Source organism: Suillus subaureus (assembly GCF_016647635.1).
Source record: "Suillus subaureus strain MN1 chromosome Unknown BJ212scaffold_15, whole genome shotgun sequence".
NCBI lineage: Eukaryota > Fungi > Basidiomycota > Agaricomycetes > Boletales > Suillaceae > Suillus > Suillus subaureus.
Window position 1 is genome coordinate 90,299 of NW_024538571.1, and position 16,258 is coordinate 106,556.

The 16,258-nt window shown below is 47.0% G+C and overlaps 4 protein-coding genes across 4 annotated transcripts; 2 read left to right on the plus strand and 2 right to left on the minus strand.

The window, feature by feature from the left end:
• Nucleotides 1–73: 73 nt before the first annotated feature.
• On the minus strand, nucleotides 74–2,137 carry BJ212DRAFT_1352451 (uncharacterized protein). Its single transcript, XM_041335564.1, has 6 exons — nucleotides 1,420–2,137; nucleotides 1,287–1,363; nucleotides 895–1,242; nucleotides 486–839; nucleotides 358–438; nucleotides 74–303 (listed from the first exon to the last, which is right to left on the minus strand). Exons 1-6 carry the CDS (start codon nucleotides 2,084–2,086, stop codon nucleotides 157–159), a joined length of 1,674 nt encoding a protein of 557 aa, XP_041193246.1. The 5' UTR covers nucleotides 2,087–2,137; the 3' UTR covers nucleotides 74–156.
• A 576-nt stretch (nucleotides 2,138–2,713) lies between these two features.
• BJ212DRAFT_167647 (uncharacterized protein) lies at nucleotides 2,714–5,123 on the minus strand. Its single transcript, XM_041342547.1, has 10 exons — nucleotides 5,117–5,123; nucleotides 4,918–5,059; nucleotides 4,299–4,845; nucleotides 4,171–4,250; nucleotides 3,634–4,119; nucleotides 3,382–3,585; nucleotides 3,182–3,334; nucleotides 3,041–3,133; nucleotides 2,944–2,992; nucleotides 2,714–2,890 (listed from the first exon to the last, which is right to left on the minus strand). The coding sequence occupies exons 3-10, from the start codon at nucleotides 4,813–4,815 to the stop codon at nucleotides 2,781–2,783; spliced, it is 1,692 nt and encodes a 563-aa protein (XP_041193247.1). The 5' UTR covers nucleotides 4,816–4,845; nucleotides 4,918–5,059; nucleotides 5,117–5,123; the 3' UTR covers nucleotides 2,714–2,780.
• A 4,894-nt stretch (nucleotides 5,124–10,017) lies between these two features.
• Nucleotides 10,018–11,335, plus strand: BJ212DRAFT_1352501 (uncharacterized protein). Its single transcript, XM_041335565.1, has 5 exons — nucleotides 10,018–10,112; nucleotides 10,285–10,603; nucleotides 10,660–10,822; nucleotides 10,877–10,966; nucleotides 11,018–11,335. The coding sequence occupies exons 1-5, from the start codon at nucleotides 10,054–10,056 to the stop codon at nucleotides 11,023–11,025; spliced, it is 639 nt and encodes a 212-aa protein (XP_041193248.1). The 5' UTR covers nucleotides 10,018–10,053; the 3' UTR covers nucleotides 11,026–11,335.
• An 866-nt stretch (nucleotides 11,336–12,201) lies between these two features.
• Nucleotides 12,202–14,303, plus strand: BJ212DRAFT_1446804 (uncharacterized protein; the record flags this gene model as incomplete). The annotated part of the gene is made up of 8 exons (XM_041338302.1): nucleotides 12,202–12,655; nucleotides 12,680–12,712; nucleotides 12,745–12,859; nucleotides 12,926–13,416; nucleotides 13,586–13,675; nucleotides 13,802–13,923; nucleotides 13,976–14,068; nucleotides 14,127–14,303. The coding sequence occupies 8 exons, from the start codon at nucleotides 12,202–12,204 to the stop codon at nucleotides 14,301–14,303; spliced, it is 1,575 nt and encodes a 524-aa protein (XP_041193249.1).
• Between the last annotated feature and the right edge of the window lie 1,955 nt (nucleotides 14,304–16,258).

Here is a 16,258-nt window from a genome sequence, read left to right on the forward strand (position 1 = left end):
GTCACTCGGCAGTCGGACTAATTCTGCACAGACCGGGAAACTTTGTTCTAAGACTAGCTCAGGCGAGGTGCACACGCTCTGATTTCGCTCAAACTTTGATGAAAATAAGGATGTCGGTGAACTGAATTAATATCTAGAAATCAGTATATAATTCCGTCATCTCCGCCTACTCATCACGAAACAGCCCTCATAACCGTTGGCACCGGGGAGACTGAGCGTGTCTCGCCAGCGCCCAGCGAGGCTCCCGTTGATGCTACCAACCAGATAGCCTCGGTAAAGCCATAGTCCTCGATCGCCTTCGACCTAATAAAAGGAGGAGTTCATGCACGACACATTGTATGAATTCAGTAGACGTACATATTCCTTCAAAAGACTGACAAAACCGTCGCAAGGTCGTACCCTACCAATGACATTGAATTGACCCCAAGCAGAATGACCCTGGACAAAAAATGAGAACAGTTTAAGATAAGTAAACCATTATTGACCTCTCCTACAACAATAATATCTTGAATCTCGGGGCACTTGAAGCCCTCGACTTCCTCGTCACAAGCCGACGGCTGCCTGTAAGGAAGTGGAACCATTTTCCCGGGCTCGTGTACCTCTGCACCGCCTACGTGCTCGTGGATGCGGATGCCAGACGGAAAAAATGCCTTGAGCGGATCACCCGAGCTCAGCGACGGTGATTTTTCGCCGTCGGCAACGCCATCAGCGCCCCTTGAGACGGTTAAGTGATACTCTCGCAGCTTCCATGTTTGACGATGCTGCGCAACCATACAATTATGAAGGATCGAAGGGGAGCGTCCAGACAGAAGCGCAGCATAGGTAGTGAATTCTGTGTACTAATGATAGCTTGTTTAACAGAGGGTTTCAGGCTCGTGCGATGAATCAACCTACCGTAAAAACACCTTCCCACACACCTTGCAAACTGCCGACTTTATATGCACCCGATAATTGGCTGGCGAGAGGATTTTCGGCGAGATTCATGCACCTCTGCCAATCAGCATCCCACTCAAGACTCTGATTCAGACAGGATGGAAAGCTGTTCGGTGTATGTGGTCCTTTGTAGACAACCCTTGTTGGACCTAAAAGGGGACCCACCAAGCTGAGGTAAGTGAGGATTGCAGGAATAGCCATCGTCGGTGGAGTCAGTTGATATGAATTAGAATAGTGATTTATACACGTAGGCTCGAGCAGACAGGACCTAGGGACGAAGTCCTCCCATGGGGCGTGACATATATTATACTTGGATTATCAGCAGATGCATGAATGTAGAAATAAGGACATACCTTGTTGGCTGCTAAAGCAGTCGGTTTGAAAACGGTTGCGAAAGTCCGATAGTTCCTTTCGGTACGCTGAAAACGGTCTGTGAAACGAGAGTTAGACTGCGGTACAGGGGTGGAGATGACCCATACGACGCACCGGGTCTGAGAAACAACCAAAACAACCACATTGCTAGAGAATTGTGCTCATTATCGAGCGGCCACTCATCTCCTGAGAGCGTCTTCGAGGCGAGCGATGTACCCTCATCATCAAACCAGTACTCCATCAACCATTGCTCCATTCCCGCGTATTCCCTCAGTTGCTTGACATTGTTTCCGTCATTTTCAAGCATCATTAGGTAGGCGAGCCAAAGCAACTCGCTAATGACCGGCGGATTCGACATAGGATCTGGTGCGCGTATTTTAGAATCTGTCCGCGCCCGTATCCGCTTCAGGCAAACAAATCTCTTGCGCAACTCCTTCGATAGGACATCAGGCGTGGCGATCTGCTGGCCCAGACGGCGAACGGCGGCACTGAGATCGAATTTATACTCAAATATGCGTGCGCAAAGATGTAGGTTTGCATCGAATGATAGAGCGCGGTATATGCTCCTGCAGCTTAGAAGTAAAGGGAGCAGATCGGAGGGAGGCCCTAGATCTGTCGTGGTTGCTGCGAAGAAAGCAATATTCTCCATTACTTCCTGAGGGAGCCAATCGAACGCGACGGCTTGAGTGGACATGACGTTGGTCGTGGTAGTGAGTGTAGATTGCTTAAGAAATACTGTGTGTACCAGTAATACTGTCCTGCCGGACCGCCGTCGGAGCATCCGACCAGTCCTTTCCTTGGCAGGTGAAGTTAACCCAAGGACTCGGTGGTGAGAGTACTATGTATTTATACTAATAAGTATCATACACATTTAGGATGCAAATCACAGGCAGGTACTATCTTTGATTGCAAAACTTTTCACTGCTTGTCGCTTCAATTGCATTTAACTCAGCAATGTCCCATTAAAAAATCTAACTACATATGTAGATGGGAGAATACGAATACTGAGTAATTAAAATTCGCGAAGCGATAGTGCCAGACGTCGACTGAATATACAAAAGACATGCAAAAGAGTACACAGTTGCAAAATTTCTCACCCCGTGCTTTGGTTCCGAGTTCACACTTCGTCATTCCAACCCAGTTGTAATCACCCGGTAGAGAACTTGCGAGTCCGAAAGCAACCTGTGGCTCAGTGTCGGATCTGAAGTCTTCGAAGTCCAACCTTTCATGACATACTTTTTCACAACAGAAAAAGTTGAGGTCTATTTACATAAATGTATACGAAAATCTGGGATTAAGGTGGGTCTGATTACCATGGGGAACACATTTCTGTGGTTTTGAAAAATAGCATCATCATTCTCTGCATAAGAAGTACCTATGTACCATATAGTGGGGGTAGAGGACGAGTGTTGAGGCTGCTGCAAGGCTCTGAGCCATTTCTGGGCCAAAGATAGTAGGTTATATCAATGTGACAACTATTCCCATGACACGTCTTTGCACAAACTGAATATTGACTCCCATTCAGGGGAATGAACGCCGCCGGACACGCATCTCCAGCGACCCACAAAGTTGCGAGAGGAGATAACTAACGCGATCTTGTCAGCGTACACAACAGTTATTTGAACCGAATTAACGTACTGTAGCCTCTGAATAAGGCTCGTCCAAGTTCAACCATCTGAGGGTCCAGCTACATACCACTTGAGCGTAGAAAAGACAGCAGCATGGCGTTCCTTACTGGTTCACGGAGCAGAACTATTAGACCATCTGAGGGTCGTATCCGTCCTATGTAACGATAGCCACCCCAAGCAGCTGCGTAGCGATCCTCCGTCTATTAAAATAATTAGATATGGGACAGAAAGAATTCTATGGAACACACCACTCCTGTGATGATGACATCAAAAGCACCATGCGCACCTGGCTTCGACTTGCCGGTAGTGCCCCCAACAAAGCCAATTTCGAGGTGCTCTTGCCTCGGCGGAGAATAATAGGCCTTGAATGACGCGTTTTCTCCGGTAAATTCAATCCCTGCCTGTTGAAAATATCAACCTTTGCGCTGGAACTAATGTCAAGACTAACCTCGGTTTCATGCCACCGACAACCGATTGGCAAAAAAGCATTTTCAAATACGCCTTCATTGCCTCTCAAGGGGAGGGGAATTGATGGAGAGTAACAGTAAAGCTCTCTGAATGTAACATAAAGAGGGAATCGGCCAAACGTTGGAAAAGGTGACGGAGCAGAGGGAGATGACAGCATATCCCTGTAGACATTATAATATGGGGCCTATTCATATTAGTCCATGTGGGGGATGAACAGGTACGAAAACTCAACGATGAAAGACCCCTGCCAGTGACCGGAAATTGTGCCAGGGATATACTGTCCAGGTAAGGAAGAAGGGGAGCGATAAAGAGGATCACGAATGGAACGCGTCCAATCTGGGTCATGACGCCGGCTCTTGAGTAGAGTATCGAAGCGGTTGCCGTATATTGTGTCCGAAAAGTGAGTCTTGCAACGAGTATTGAAGTATACTATGTCCTCCTTTGTAGGCCCTGAAATACCATTGGCGACAGCCTTTGCTCGAGTCTCTGGTAGGTGTGGAGGGATCATAAGAGGGCGAGTCTCCAAACGAGAGAAGTGAACAAGAATAGCGTATGGAGCAAGTGGTGGAAGGCTGAACGGTACTGGTCGCCCAAAGTAGCATATGATAGTTGAAACTGGACGAATGGGAGAATATACCCCATGAGCAGATGTAGCAACAATTTTAGGAGAATTTTCCGAAGGAAGGAAATCGTACTCCAAGCCAGAGAAACATGGATACTAGGAAATGCGTTATGAGAACATAGCAAGTATAATCAATGGAGAACGAACTCGAAACCCAGCAAAGGAGTAAGGTGATAGCAGTTGCACGAACTCTCTCCTGAGTTCATCGGTTTCATCACGTATAAACTCTGCGGAGGCATGATAATCACGGATACAAATAAATGAAAACGGCTAACCTGAACAGGACATCAACCAGAAGATGGAAACGGCCAAGACATTGACCTCATTCTCGGTAGGCCAGCCGTTGTTGGTCTCGGCACCCATCATTAAGCGTTCCCTAAGGAAGCGCGTCATGAAAACAGGAAGTTGAGCCCAAAGCAACTGGTCCCAGTTCCGACCATCATCCTCCAGCATCATAATATAGATGGTGGAGAGGGACTCCAGAATATCAGGATCAGCAACATCGCCTCGCCGAATGCGCTGGAGTGCTCGAAAACGTTTCCTTAGCTCATGTTCTATGTTGTCGACTGTGAGATGACCGCCCGGAAAATCCCGCCAAGGAGAAAACCTGTCCTTGAATAACATCGAGTATAGATATGAGTTTGATTCAGGTGAAAGGGCATTGTTGGACATGCGGCACGTTAATCGTAGGGAACGCAAGACACTGGGTGGGCCTTGGCGATGCTGGCGAACTGCGATTATGACAATTTGTTCTAAAAGCTCAGCAGGAGTCGTGATAAGAGAGACGGGCATTCTCAAGGAGGGACGAAACTCGAGGAATAACTTTGCTTTTCAGCGAAACGGCGACTTGCGAATCATTGCTTGGAAGGGTATAGATTGGCATCAGATTCTCACGTGAACAAGATCGCAAGCGCGCTCCGTGAAGAAGCTATAGTACGGTCGCGGATATCATTGGAAAGCGAAAGCGAAAGTAAGCCGCTCATTTAAAAGACTCAACCAACTCACCGGTTATATCCGGAATGTGATTGTATATTACCTAAATAAGAAAAACGAATCTCAGATCAAACCTTCGACTCATCTGAATAAACCCTACTGGTGACGAAGAACGTATACGGGTTACACCACGCACAAAGATATCACGGTATGCGCAGCATGCTTATTCATGTCATGGGGCGGACATCCTGGCGAGGCGCGTTAGTAAGTGCCACCATCCCAGGTACTTCCTTCGATAAAATGGTATCAATTATTGGGGAAACCTTTTGACTAGAGTGAACTTACTAATGTCTCCATACGGTAGGAACCAAATTTCTGTCGTTGAATATCGCGGACTCCGTACCCTTTCCAACCCTACGGTATCAGAGTCAGCCGATGATAGAAAGAGGCCGCTCTCTGTTACGCTCAACAAGATGACGTCAAATCTCTTTCGACTGGTATCTTACCTCTGGCCGAGATAGCTCCTACAGGACTTGCCAATAAGTAGCATGGCAAGCGAAAGACAAGCACGTGAAATGATCGAAAGGTGATGAGAGGCGGAAATATGAGCATACGAGCATGGTACATTGGTAGGCGTAATTGCTCAAGCGAAAGTGACAAGCGGAACAAACGTTAGCTTACCTCATGCCTTTTCGGACCCATAGCAGTGGCGCCGTGTCTAGTCAACGTGGCGTTTGCGTTCTGATCAGTAGAAACAATTTGTATGTACCTTGGGCCTGTGTGTGAAGGGTAGCCCGAGTTCCGAAGATGTCGAATCCATAGAATCCTGGAAGCACCTGTCAGGCCGTTGCACTATACTTAGTGAACATGGGTTCCCCCCATGGGGGTTTAGTGGCAGGACCTTCGCTTCCATCAAATTGAGCTCCGCGCGCCTTGTGTGGGTGAAGATACAATTACACAGACATCGTCTCAGTGGCAGAGTGAGCTCTTAGTACAATGTGCCATAACACACGATAATACGCACTACTTTTGGTGCAGAGGGGCGTTTGAAGTTCTTGGTTACCAGAACCGCATTTGGAGATAAGCTATAGCTAGCAAAAGCAACAAGTTACTTGGGTGATTGACCTCACTGCAATTGAAACGTTAGTGCACGTTTTAGTCGGCGCACGAACTTTTACGCGATGCATCGTCAGTTCTAGCTTAGGCCTGTCACAGGAAGCTGCATAGGTATCAAGCCATTTAGTCCAGTCTCAATTAGTTTGCAGATTTTTTGAGGCCCTCAGAGAGGTCACTCGTTATTAAATAAGTAATGAGTTCGACAAGCCATCCTCCAATCGCGGGGTTGACATGTCTCGTGACTCCACGGTTCGAATACGCGTCTTAGTTGCCTATAGATGCATGGGCATCTGTATGACTTACTATGTACAATATTAATTTTATACGCTTATAACTAATATCCCGTTCTTCAATCGGTCATCATTCCGCAACTCCTGGGCACCTCCTCGTGTTCTCCGGCTGTCTACACTGAGTCAGGCCCCAATTGCTATCTGTTTTTCCGCACACCATCACTTCCCCAGCTCCATGCAACAAATGCTCTCCCGACCGCATTCTGATCGTCTTCTTGTCAATGCCCATTCATATGGGCAATAACTATGATATGGCACCAACCAGCAAGGGTTGCACCTGCGATTCAGAGCAGAACAACTCACGACGGGTCACGGTCACATCGAATTTGCTGCAGGAACCCAACTAGGGGCGTATACTGCATCAATATATATTCTACATTCTTCATGGCAAGAATGAGCTAATTAAATACTCTCATAGGCTCGCTGTTGTTGTGCCACATTCCCGCCCCCCACCCGGTAAAAGACCGTGACTCCTGTCATCGTTAATGCATGACCATGAGACACTGATGGACGGCAAATGGAATGAGATGTCGAGTTCTCATCGTTGTATTTCGCGACTACTGATTAAAGAAACATTGCATCTATGCGTGCTGCTCTCGAAGTAAAACTCACAAGAGCAAGACTTTGTCCTGAAGGTGAGATCGCGTCGTTCCCACAAAAGCATCGCCAACTTGCAACGAGGTATGACAACCACTACAGCTGGCGTGGGCATATGCAGGGCCAATAACGGCATCGGTATCAACACTTGCGCCAGGATTTCTTGATGGGCCCATCTCAGTCCCACCGTTACTAGTTGAAGGGAATATCTCCCCATTACTGGAGTTTGATCTCACGAAGAAGTTGCACGTAAGACTATGGTAAGGCCTAGACAGACCTGGCTGGATATGATTAACCCTTCCGTTCTTGTGACGCTTCATCAACACGCAATACTTATCGTCAACGTTCACGACCATGGCTGTGAGTCTGGTCGCTTTCCTTTTCAGTTCTTTGTTGAGATGTTATCTTTATGTTCCATAACAAGGTTTTCCCTAGGACTCCCCTTACCTATTTTGAGTACTTTCGTGACTACCAGCATTGCGGGGTCATGACGCAAGGTTTTGGCACAAGCCTTAGTGCAATTCGTGACTTCCCGACAGCGCACGTACAACATGCTTCCCCCCGCAATTCCGGATAAGTTCTGGTCCGAACAGGTTTGTAATAGCCGTCCTGCTAATCGTGCGTCAAATAGCATAATCTCTTCATCGATACGCCAACCATACGTATCACCAAATTCCGAGGCGATAATTGGGTGTCTCAGCCCCTTCATTGCCAGGCATGTGCATGAAGCGCCCCGCACTGATAGGCTTAATACTACGCTTATTCGAGTAATGTATAGGTAAGTAGAAGCACGAAAAGAAAACTGCGAATGCTGTCTACAGGATCTCCCAAGATCTAGGATGCAGAAGTACTCCTTAACGTGCGGCTTACGAGAGTCTTTATCGTATCAACACTCCTGCAATTCTCATGTCAGATCTGATGACCTCCTACTTGATATTAAGATGTACTTATATCAGTCTCTCTCATAACTCGCCAAATACAATGTTTACCGTCATTGTCCCCCTTCACACGTTACCTGTCCTCATGAATATTGAATGATTACACCCTTGCAAACATGCAGACGTCAAGACTCATTCACACGACTCCCTGCAAAGGTCAGATGGTTATTGTATCCTTTCCAGGATTCAAATGATGTAATCCCGACGCTAGTCCACTTCCAACGATTTCGGAAACCCGCGCGACACCACTTATGCATCGCAATGACAGCTGGGCTTTAGCCTTATATACGCTTGTATATACGCCGCTCGACCAACGCTCGCCGAGCGCGAATCACAGCAGATTGTGCCCGAATGCATGCAGGCAGCCTTGACGGCATCCACACGTCCCACACTACATTCAATTCTCATGTACTAGCTATAAGTGCAGCAAATGTTGTTTGGCAGTCAACAGGCAAGCACTCCGGAGTGACATCATGATGAAGTGGAGCAATACGCGAAAGCACGCTTAAAGGAACATGGATTGGAGATATTAACCATTCACATTCATTAGGCGAGAACTAGGCAATTTTGCAGTATGATCGCGACGCCAACGGTCTCCGCAGCTTTCAATTGTTACGAGCGATCGTATAGGACGCCGAAATCATTGCCAGTGGACACGCATCAAACTGCTTGCGAACCCTTGATCTCATAATAAATACAATAGCATTCGCACCATCAAAACCATTGGCTACCAGTGTGATCGAAGTGCGAGGATGTAATAAGCGTCAAGAACGGATACGAGTAGCGGGATTCAGAATGCATAGACACACACCCCGACGGCGGCCGCATCACACGAATATCCGAGGAACGACGGAAGCGCATAGCATGCGAGTCTCAGGCGAGAAATGTCAATATCAAACGGCGAAGGCCCCATCGCGGGGAAGACGGCCCTTCTGCGAGACCAGTACGAATGCCTCTTAAAGTTATTTCATTCGTAGGGGGTATGAATGTCGTGTTCTCATTCAGACTAGGTCTTGTGGGGCTAAGATATCGAGATCAAGCGGCATTCCATAAACGAATAGTCAATCTCCGACTTAAGAACCGAGACGGATAGAGGATTCGGACAGTTATGAGTAGGGTCCTATGTGGCATCGTCACTAACAATTGATTTTGCTTGTTCTGGCGTGCGATATGAGCAACCGTCACTGCCTTGGCAAGTACTCACGGAAGAATCAGCAAGTAGTTGTCCAAGTATAGGATGGCAGTTTGGCACCTGTTTTGCATATGGGGCAAGCCTTTGCGCTGCGCAATCACAACCCACTGCATGAAACGAAAAAGAGGAGTAATAATTACTTGCTTTGTGTCATTAGTTTCATCACTCGAGCAAATTAATAGCGTCATATCGTCTTGAGACGCTTCAGCATCAAGGCACTCAACCAGCCGGGCCAATCAGTTGCCAATAGGAGCTTGCAGGTCATATCATTGCAGCATGTTTCACGTGCGATCGGGAATAGCCTGATGCTACGACAACAACGTCGTAGAATGGCCCAGGCCCCATGTCACAATGGAAAAAAAGATAAACATTTGAAAGTCACAGATGAAAGTCGCAGTTGAACCGACGGGATTGATTGATTCTCCAGTTCCTTTTGTCGAAAGCATGTTCATGCATGCAGATCTTTCTACACCGTGATAGAAAGATCATGTATTAATGCACAGTAAACCATGAGGCAAGGGTGTTTCTAATATAACGCAAGGGTCTAGCTCTGTAAAATACAGGGGATCGTATTCAACAAGCTGTCAATTGCATCACACACGATGGGAATACAAATAAGACGTACGAACGCTTAGCGCTCAGCGCTCAGCACTGGTAGAAGTTGGGAGAAGTCAACAAGCTGCAACCTCATACGTATGCGGAAAAAGTTGCTTCGGGTTAACTGCTAGTCCGGGTATCGTTAGCTTCGATTTCGATAGAGCCAAAGATAGCTTACAGTATCCCGCAGGGTAGGCGTAATAAGTCAACAACACCAAGAGAATCGTTGTCGATACTTTAAGGAGTTGTAGTACAAGTCCGAGTCTTGCTTTTTCGACCAGTGGGCCGGCCCTAAAGAGGTATCTCAAAGGAAACTTTAAATTTTAATCCGTTCAACTCAACTGTTGCTGCAGTCTTTACGATAAAGATGTCTTTGAACTTTAACGCCCTTGAGCAACACCTAACTACCAGATCTTATATTGAGGGGTGAGTTATTTTCCATTCTTTGACCTTTTTTCACGATGATCACTATGCTATGGTCCGTGTTTCCAAGAAGCGACTAGACACCGCTGCTCAGATATGCCGATAACTCTCTACCTAGCCTTCTGATTCTTTGGCTCGTTATATCATTGGATCTAGCTAAATCTCTTGATTCTAGGTACACGCCCTCTCAAGCAGACGTCCACGTTTACAACTTGCTCACGGCACCGGAGCCATCGAAATACCCGCACTCTGCCAGATGGTACTCGCATATCAAGTCTTATACTGCGGAGCATGCAGCTTTGCCTGGCACAAGCACTGCTGGGCAGGCTTTCGTTCAATCGGCATCGGCTCCTGCTGCTGCTGCTGATGAAGACGAAGTTGATCTCTTCGCTGATGACGATGAAGAAGATGACGGAGAGGCAGAGAGGCTCAAAGCAGAGCGTGTTGCCGCTTACAATGCGAAGAAAGCTAATAAACCCAAAGCAGCTGCGAAGGTCAGTCTCTTCGCTTGCCTAATATTGCGGTGCTTATGATGGCCGCCTCCAAATAGTCTGTTGTGACCTTGGAGGTTAAGCCTTGGGATGACGAAACCGACATGCAAGCACTTGAGGACTCTGTACGTTCCATCGAGCAGGAAGGTCTTGTTTGGGGTGCCAGCAAACTAGTCGCTGTCGGCTATGGCATCAAGAAACTCCAAATCACCCTGGTTGTTGGTAAGCTATCATTCCCCATCGTATTGATGAAGGGGTCATGACTTTTATGAACAGAGGATGAACTCGTCTCCTTGGATGATCTACAGGAGAAGATCGCTAGTTTTGACGACTACATCCAGAGTTCTGACATTGCTGCCATGCAAAGTAAGCATCCTGTATCTTGCATAACGGTTTGCACCTAACTTTCCCCCCAAGAATTGTAATCATACTGGGAGTTGATGAGCGCGAGATTTTGTAAGCTGTAACAGACCGGTTAAGAAGCATCATTATAGGAAATGAGAAGGTTTTGTGCGATATAATCATTGTTAATGTGCGTGACGAATGTGCTGGTGTTGTTTGGTAAGCCAATTAAACGGACGCACACAACAGATGCTCCTTGTAAGACAGTCCCAACCACATGAGAAGTTGACTTGTTCGTCGCACAATATTGTCCTACCACATGTACAAAATGCACATTAACATTGATCGTGAATTCCAGGTCATTTACATACAGAGAAGAGATAGTTGCTGTGTACAGTGTGCAGGCAACGCGTGGGTTCACATTTCGCTCCACCCACACAACTTTGTGAGTGGTTGTCACGCTAGATTGGTCAGTGGACAAGGTTAACTTCAAGCAGATGGGGAATGCACAAAGCGGTGCGAAACCTATGTTTCCTTTCTTGGCGCATCTTAGGAAATGCGTTTTGCCACCGCCCTTTCACCGTTATCATGATGCCAATGCTCCATCGGAGTAGTTCAATGCTCGGAACGCTTGTTGCCATCTGACAACGATTCTAAATCGTTCATCTCCGTGCTCGGGGAAGTTGCTTTGGCAGCGACAGCTCTCTATGAGGCTCTCTTGCCCTCGTGTCAGATGCTGGAAGCTCAAAGGGTGTTTTACAAAATATAATGGATCTACTGAGTACTGAGCAGTCATTTAATGCGTAATGGCGTCATAGCAGAAGCTATCCGCCTTCTTGCTTTGCACCCAAATTTGAAGTGATGTATACGTTCAACTTTGGCGGTTGGCCCTGATCCAGCAGTACTAGTCTGGGCGATGACTACTAGGACAGCAGTTGCGCAGTCAACGCCACATATATTGCCCCGTGCTGGATGTGGAAAATATTTGGCCAAGAATTACGGTGCGCTTCCGATAGCACTTGCTGTGAAGACGGATATATGAATTCGACCAGGCACACGGGTACGTAGCCACGATTACAATCAAGATCTGATCTGGAGAACGCGTGTTTACCTCTCTTTCAGACGTTTCAATTTTCTCAATGAGAAAAGCAAACCTCCGCTTAGTTCGCGCGGCGATCCCATTGCTCGAACGGCACTCCGCCACTCACCTGATTTTTAGTTTAAAAGGCGCCTGCAGTTGTGATTCTACACAAAGTATGATGCTTCCTCACCTCGAATCAATCCCTGTCGATGTTCTGTCCCAGATAGCTTTCTTCACTGTTGCTTCCGCACCATTCACCGGTCTTGGTGCTGTTCTCCAGCTACTTTTATGTAGCCGCAATCTACATGACGCCCTCTCTCTGACATCTTGCCCCCAGCTTTATGCGCGGGTGTTTCGTATTAGATTTGATTTAGTTGCTCATCTCCGTCGCAGCAAACTAGCATCTCCTACGACTACGAACTTGGCATTGGAGTTACAGCGTCGATGTGCAGTACTTCGACGCATCCGGCATCGCCATGTTGCCGATCACAGTATCCTTCCCGACCTCTGGACAATCTACCTAATGCTGTTGGAGAGCGATGGGATGAACGAATCTCAACTTCATTCTGCCGGCATCGCGCAATATATACGTATACTGTTGAAACGTTGCCTTGGCCAGCAAGGGGTTCTTCGTGACGACACGGCTCGCGCATTAGCTATATCTGTCGCATGTTTGGTTTGGTCTCACAGTGAGGCTATTGCGCACTTTTCTAGTATATAGGCGTTCCTGATTTAATGCATCGTCCAGAGTTTATTGCCGATATGCCGTCGGAGGAACGCAGTCAAACCCTTTCGGAACTAAGACCTTTTGTCACAGGGTCGTCAAATGTGATGAAGTGATCGCGCCCACATATTAAACCAATACTGACATCATTTTAGGTTCTTTCGCTCAATGTGAACAGCGGGATGAGACGATGTCCTTTATCATTTGACGGATCGTACAACCGAGCACTAGAAATGATGCCCGGCGCTTGTGTCGGAAATAATTACCGGTCACTCTTCTCCTCGATTTACACTAGGGAATACACGTTAACCGCTCCCAGCCTTCTTTCTGCGTCAATTTTCCTAACTTTCGCGCTGAAGGAGGCGATTGCTCTCCAAGTGCCTAAACATTTGCCACAAACTCAAGTGGTCGCGCGCCCCACGGAACACGATGGTCCTACTATAGAAGACTTCTTTGCCATCACAAGAAGAAGGACACCTCTTGTCGCTGATTCGGGTCATCAAAACCCCTCCCGTGAACCCTTCGCGGATCGTGCAGGAAGGAAGATGCGGGCATCAAGAAGTCTCGCTCATGATGAAGAGTTCTATCGTGTTGCCCATCGCCTGGGTTTACCGGATGACACTTGGGAACTTCGGTCGTGCATTGGGTTACTAAGTGGAACTTGGGAAGGTACATACATGTGAGTGCTCGATGTCATTTATTAGTCCTAATCGATGATGGATTTCACAGGGTAGGCGATGGTCAATGGCTTCGAGCACTCGACTAAAACCTCCATAGACATCGCCGACATCGTTCTGTCAATGTCCTTCACGGAAATCTGATCCCACGGTTTCGCCAGATTTCGTGTCCAGACATCCTATCCAATGCCGGCTTGAGGAACACCTCTGCTTCACACCATGCATGCCATTGCCTAGCGTTCCGCGGAACGGTGATTTTGGAGAGTCAGCGTTCAAGCATTTATCCATGAATGATTGTGAAGGAGTCACTGTGCGTATGGTTCTCACTGTGCTCCATCGTTGGTGACACGACTGTCATGCCTTCCCACTCCAGACAGCAAATGAATTTTCGGACGCCACAGGAACATCAAAACATCGATATGAACTTTTTCGCCCAACCGATACCTCCGAAAACTACAGGGACCCACGGCATGCCCTAGATGTCGTGATCACTGGGGAAGTGAGTATTTCGTTACCAAAGGGGTTTCCAGATTGTTCACGCACTCGTGTAGACTCCACGCAGGTTGGAAGCCACCTGGGGTGCATTTATCTTCTTTGGAAGGATCCGCTTATCTGATGGACTTGTCACTCTGACGAGAAAACCAGTTAGTCCTGCTTCGGTCGACGGATTTTTCACATTGTCATGACGTATTATTTTTGCAGAAATACTCGGGTGACGAAGGACGTGGGACGTGGATCTTTGAAGGTTACATCCACAACAGACGCTCCTTTGTCGGACGCTGGAGGTCTTTTGGTGTGTCTGAACGTGAGAGCTTACGGGGCATTTTCAGCCTGACTAAGGTAGATGATCCGCCTTCCCATCTTTACCCTGGACTGTAGACGAGACTTTTTGCAAAATACGTTGTAATTCTTATTTAGGGAGATAACACGGAAGTTCGCGCAAATTGTGGGAAGGGCGAAGGAGCGTGGACAGAACTTCCAGGCGCTGTAAGAGCTCTTGGAGTTCCCGGACTTTTGATTCCTGATAATCCAGCAAAGCCGAAAGAATTTTGACGCTAGTGTCAGACCATATAGAAGGGGGACAGTATTTTGACGCCTCGTTTTCGTGATAGCTCCGGGAACAATGTTGTTACTTGTGATAACCGAGTGCTTTCCACCCATTAATGAGTTCTTGGCTTTAGTGCTCAGAAATACGTCAAAACTCTTGCCTGATATACTCGAGTAGTGTGGTACATGAACTTTGATAAGATGGTATAGCCAGCTGACATGATATGTCACTTCATACTTCCTAGTTGTGTCCGAATGCTGAGTTTTACACGGGTGACTTGTCTAGACAGCGATACCCCCTGACGTAAGCATCGTCGCCCCGCTTTGTATTGAAGATCACCGGTGCCCGACACCTTTATTTAAATTTCACGACAAGGTTGGTTGCGAGGCTTTGCGAGAATGGTTGTTGCGCATCAATCCGATTGAATGTCTTCTATTCTTCGAGATTACGGTGCCGAAGATAGATGCATAAAACACAACTCTACAAGTATCTCAATTATCTCCGAGTTCCGACTTCTTCAATAGTCAACACAAACCAGATGCTATGCATGACATACAGTCACGATTTGCGCTAATCCCTCAGCTGGACACAGTTTCCACGATTTCCAATTGATTTCCAATAATTATGTATTTCACCCATCGGGAGGTCATCCGTTCACTCATTTCATTCATTCAAGTACAAAAAGGTATGGTCTGCTGAGCAGTTACGTGTTATTAAAATGCGCTCCCGATATTACAGACTGGTGGCGACATGGGTGACGATATGCCGCACGGAACGATTATGGGCGCATGTCCATGCAGCACCTCGACGGAAATGAGTGATTTTGATCGCGACGGACCCGAATGCGGATTATTCCACTGATCTATTTGACGATATTCAGAAATGGTTGTGGCCAACCGATATGCTGGTGCTGCTGACTGAACGTTCATACATATCCGCTATGTTCCTACGATAAAGATGACTTTGAGCATGGAAAGCAATTGTTGGTGACATGAGTATTATACCGCTTTACGTCGAATTTAATGTCATATTCAGACAGGTCAGGATTCTTTCTCTCGGGCAAGGTAAACCCGACTACAATTGAGGTCGTCGAAGCCAAGGAAGTTCGATAGATACCGGATGGACTAAGGCGGCAAAAAGTGGTCAAGCAATTATGGGAGACACTCGATGCTTACCGCGTTGTGGAGATGAACCCTTGACAATGGAATATCAGCTGGTCTTACCGCATGTTTAGCGCAGATAAGAGGATTCACAACTTGAACTGAGCGGAGTTCCAGGACTCTGGTCAAGCAACTTACTGTAACGAGTACGATCCAATCCGAGCGTCCTTGTGCTTTTGAAGTGTTTTCCTTATATGTACATGTCATGTATTTGTCTGCAGAAGTAACTTAACTGAACAAGAATCCAGATAGGTTTGGGGTATGCGAACAGAAGCGGTGTCAGCACAACAGTGCGGATCCTGAAGGTGACACACCTGAGCCAGGCGAGTTTAAGCGGCGATAGGCCTACTAGAGTGGAACGTAGACTCTTTCATGTCCGTACTAGTAGGTTTTCCTGGAACAGGGAGAGAACAGGAGAGAATAGCCTTCTGTACTAGGAATTCTTATCCCTAACCCTAGTGTGAGAAAGAATCGGACACAGATCCAAGGTACATACTTCAGGTAGGATATTTGTGATGAGTCCCATGCAGCTGTGTGGGTCACTTGGCAGGTGTGTACAAGATCCGTGCTCAATCAGATATAGGTAAGCTCTGTCATGACTTACAAGAAAATTATTATATGCTTCT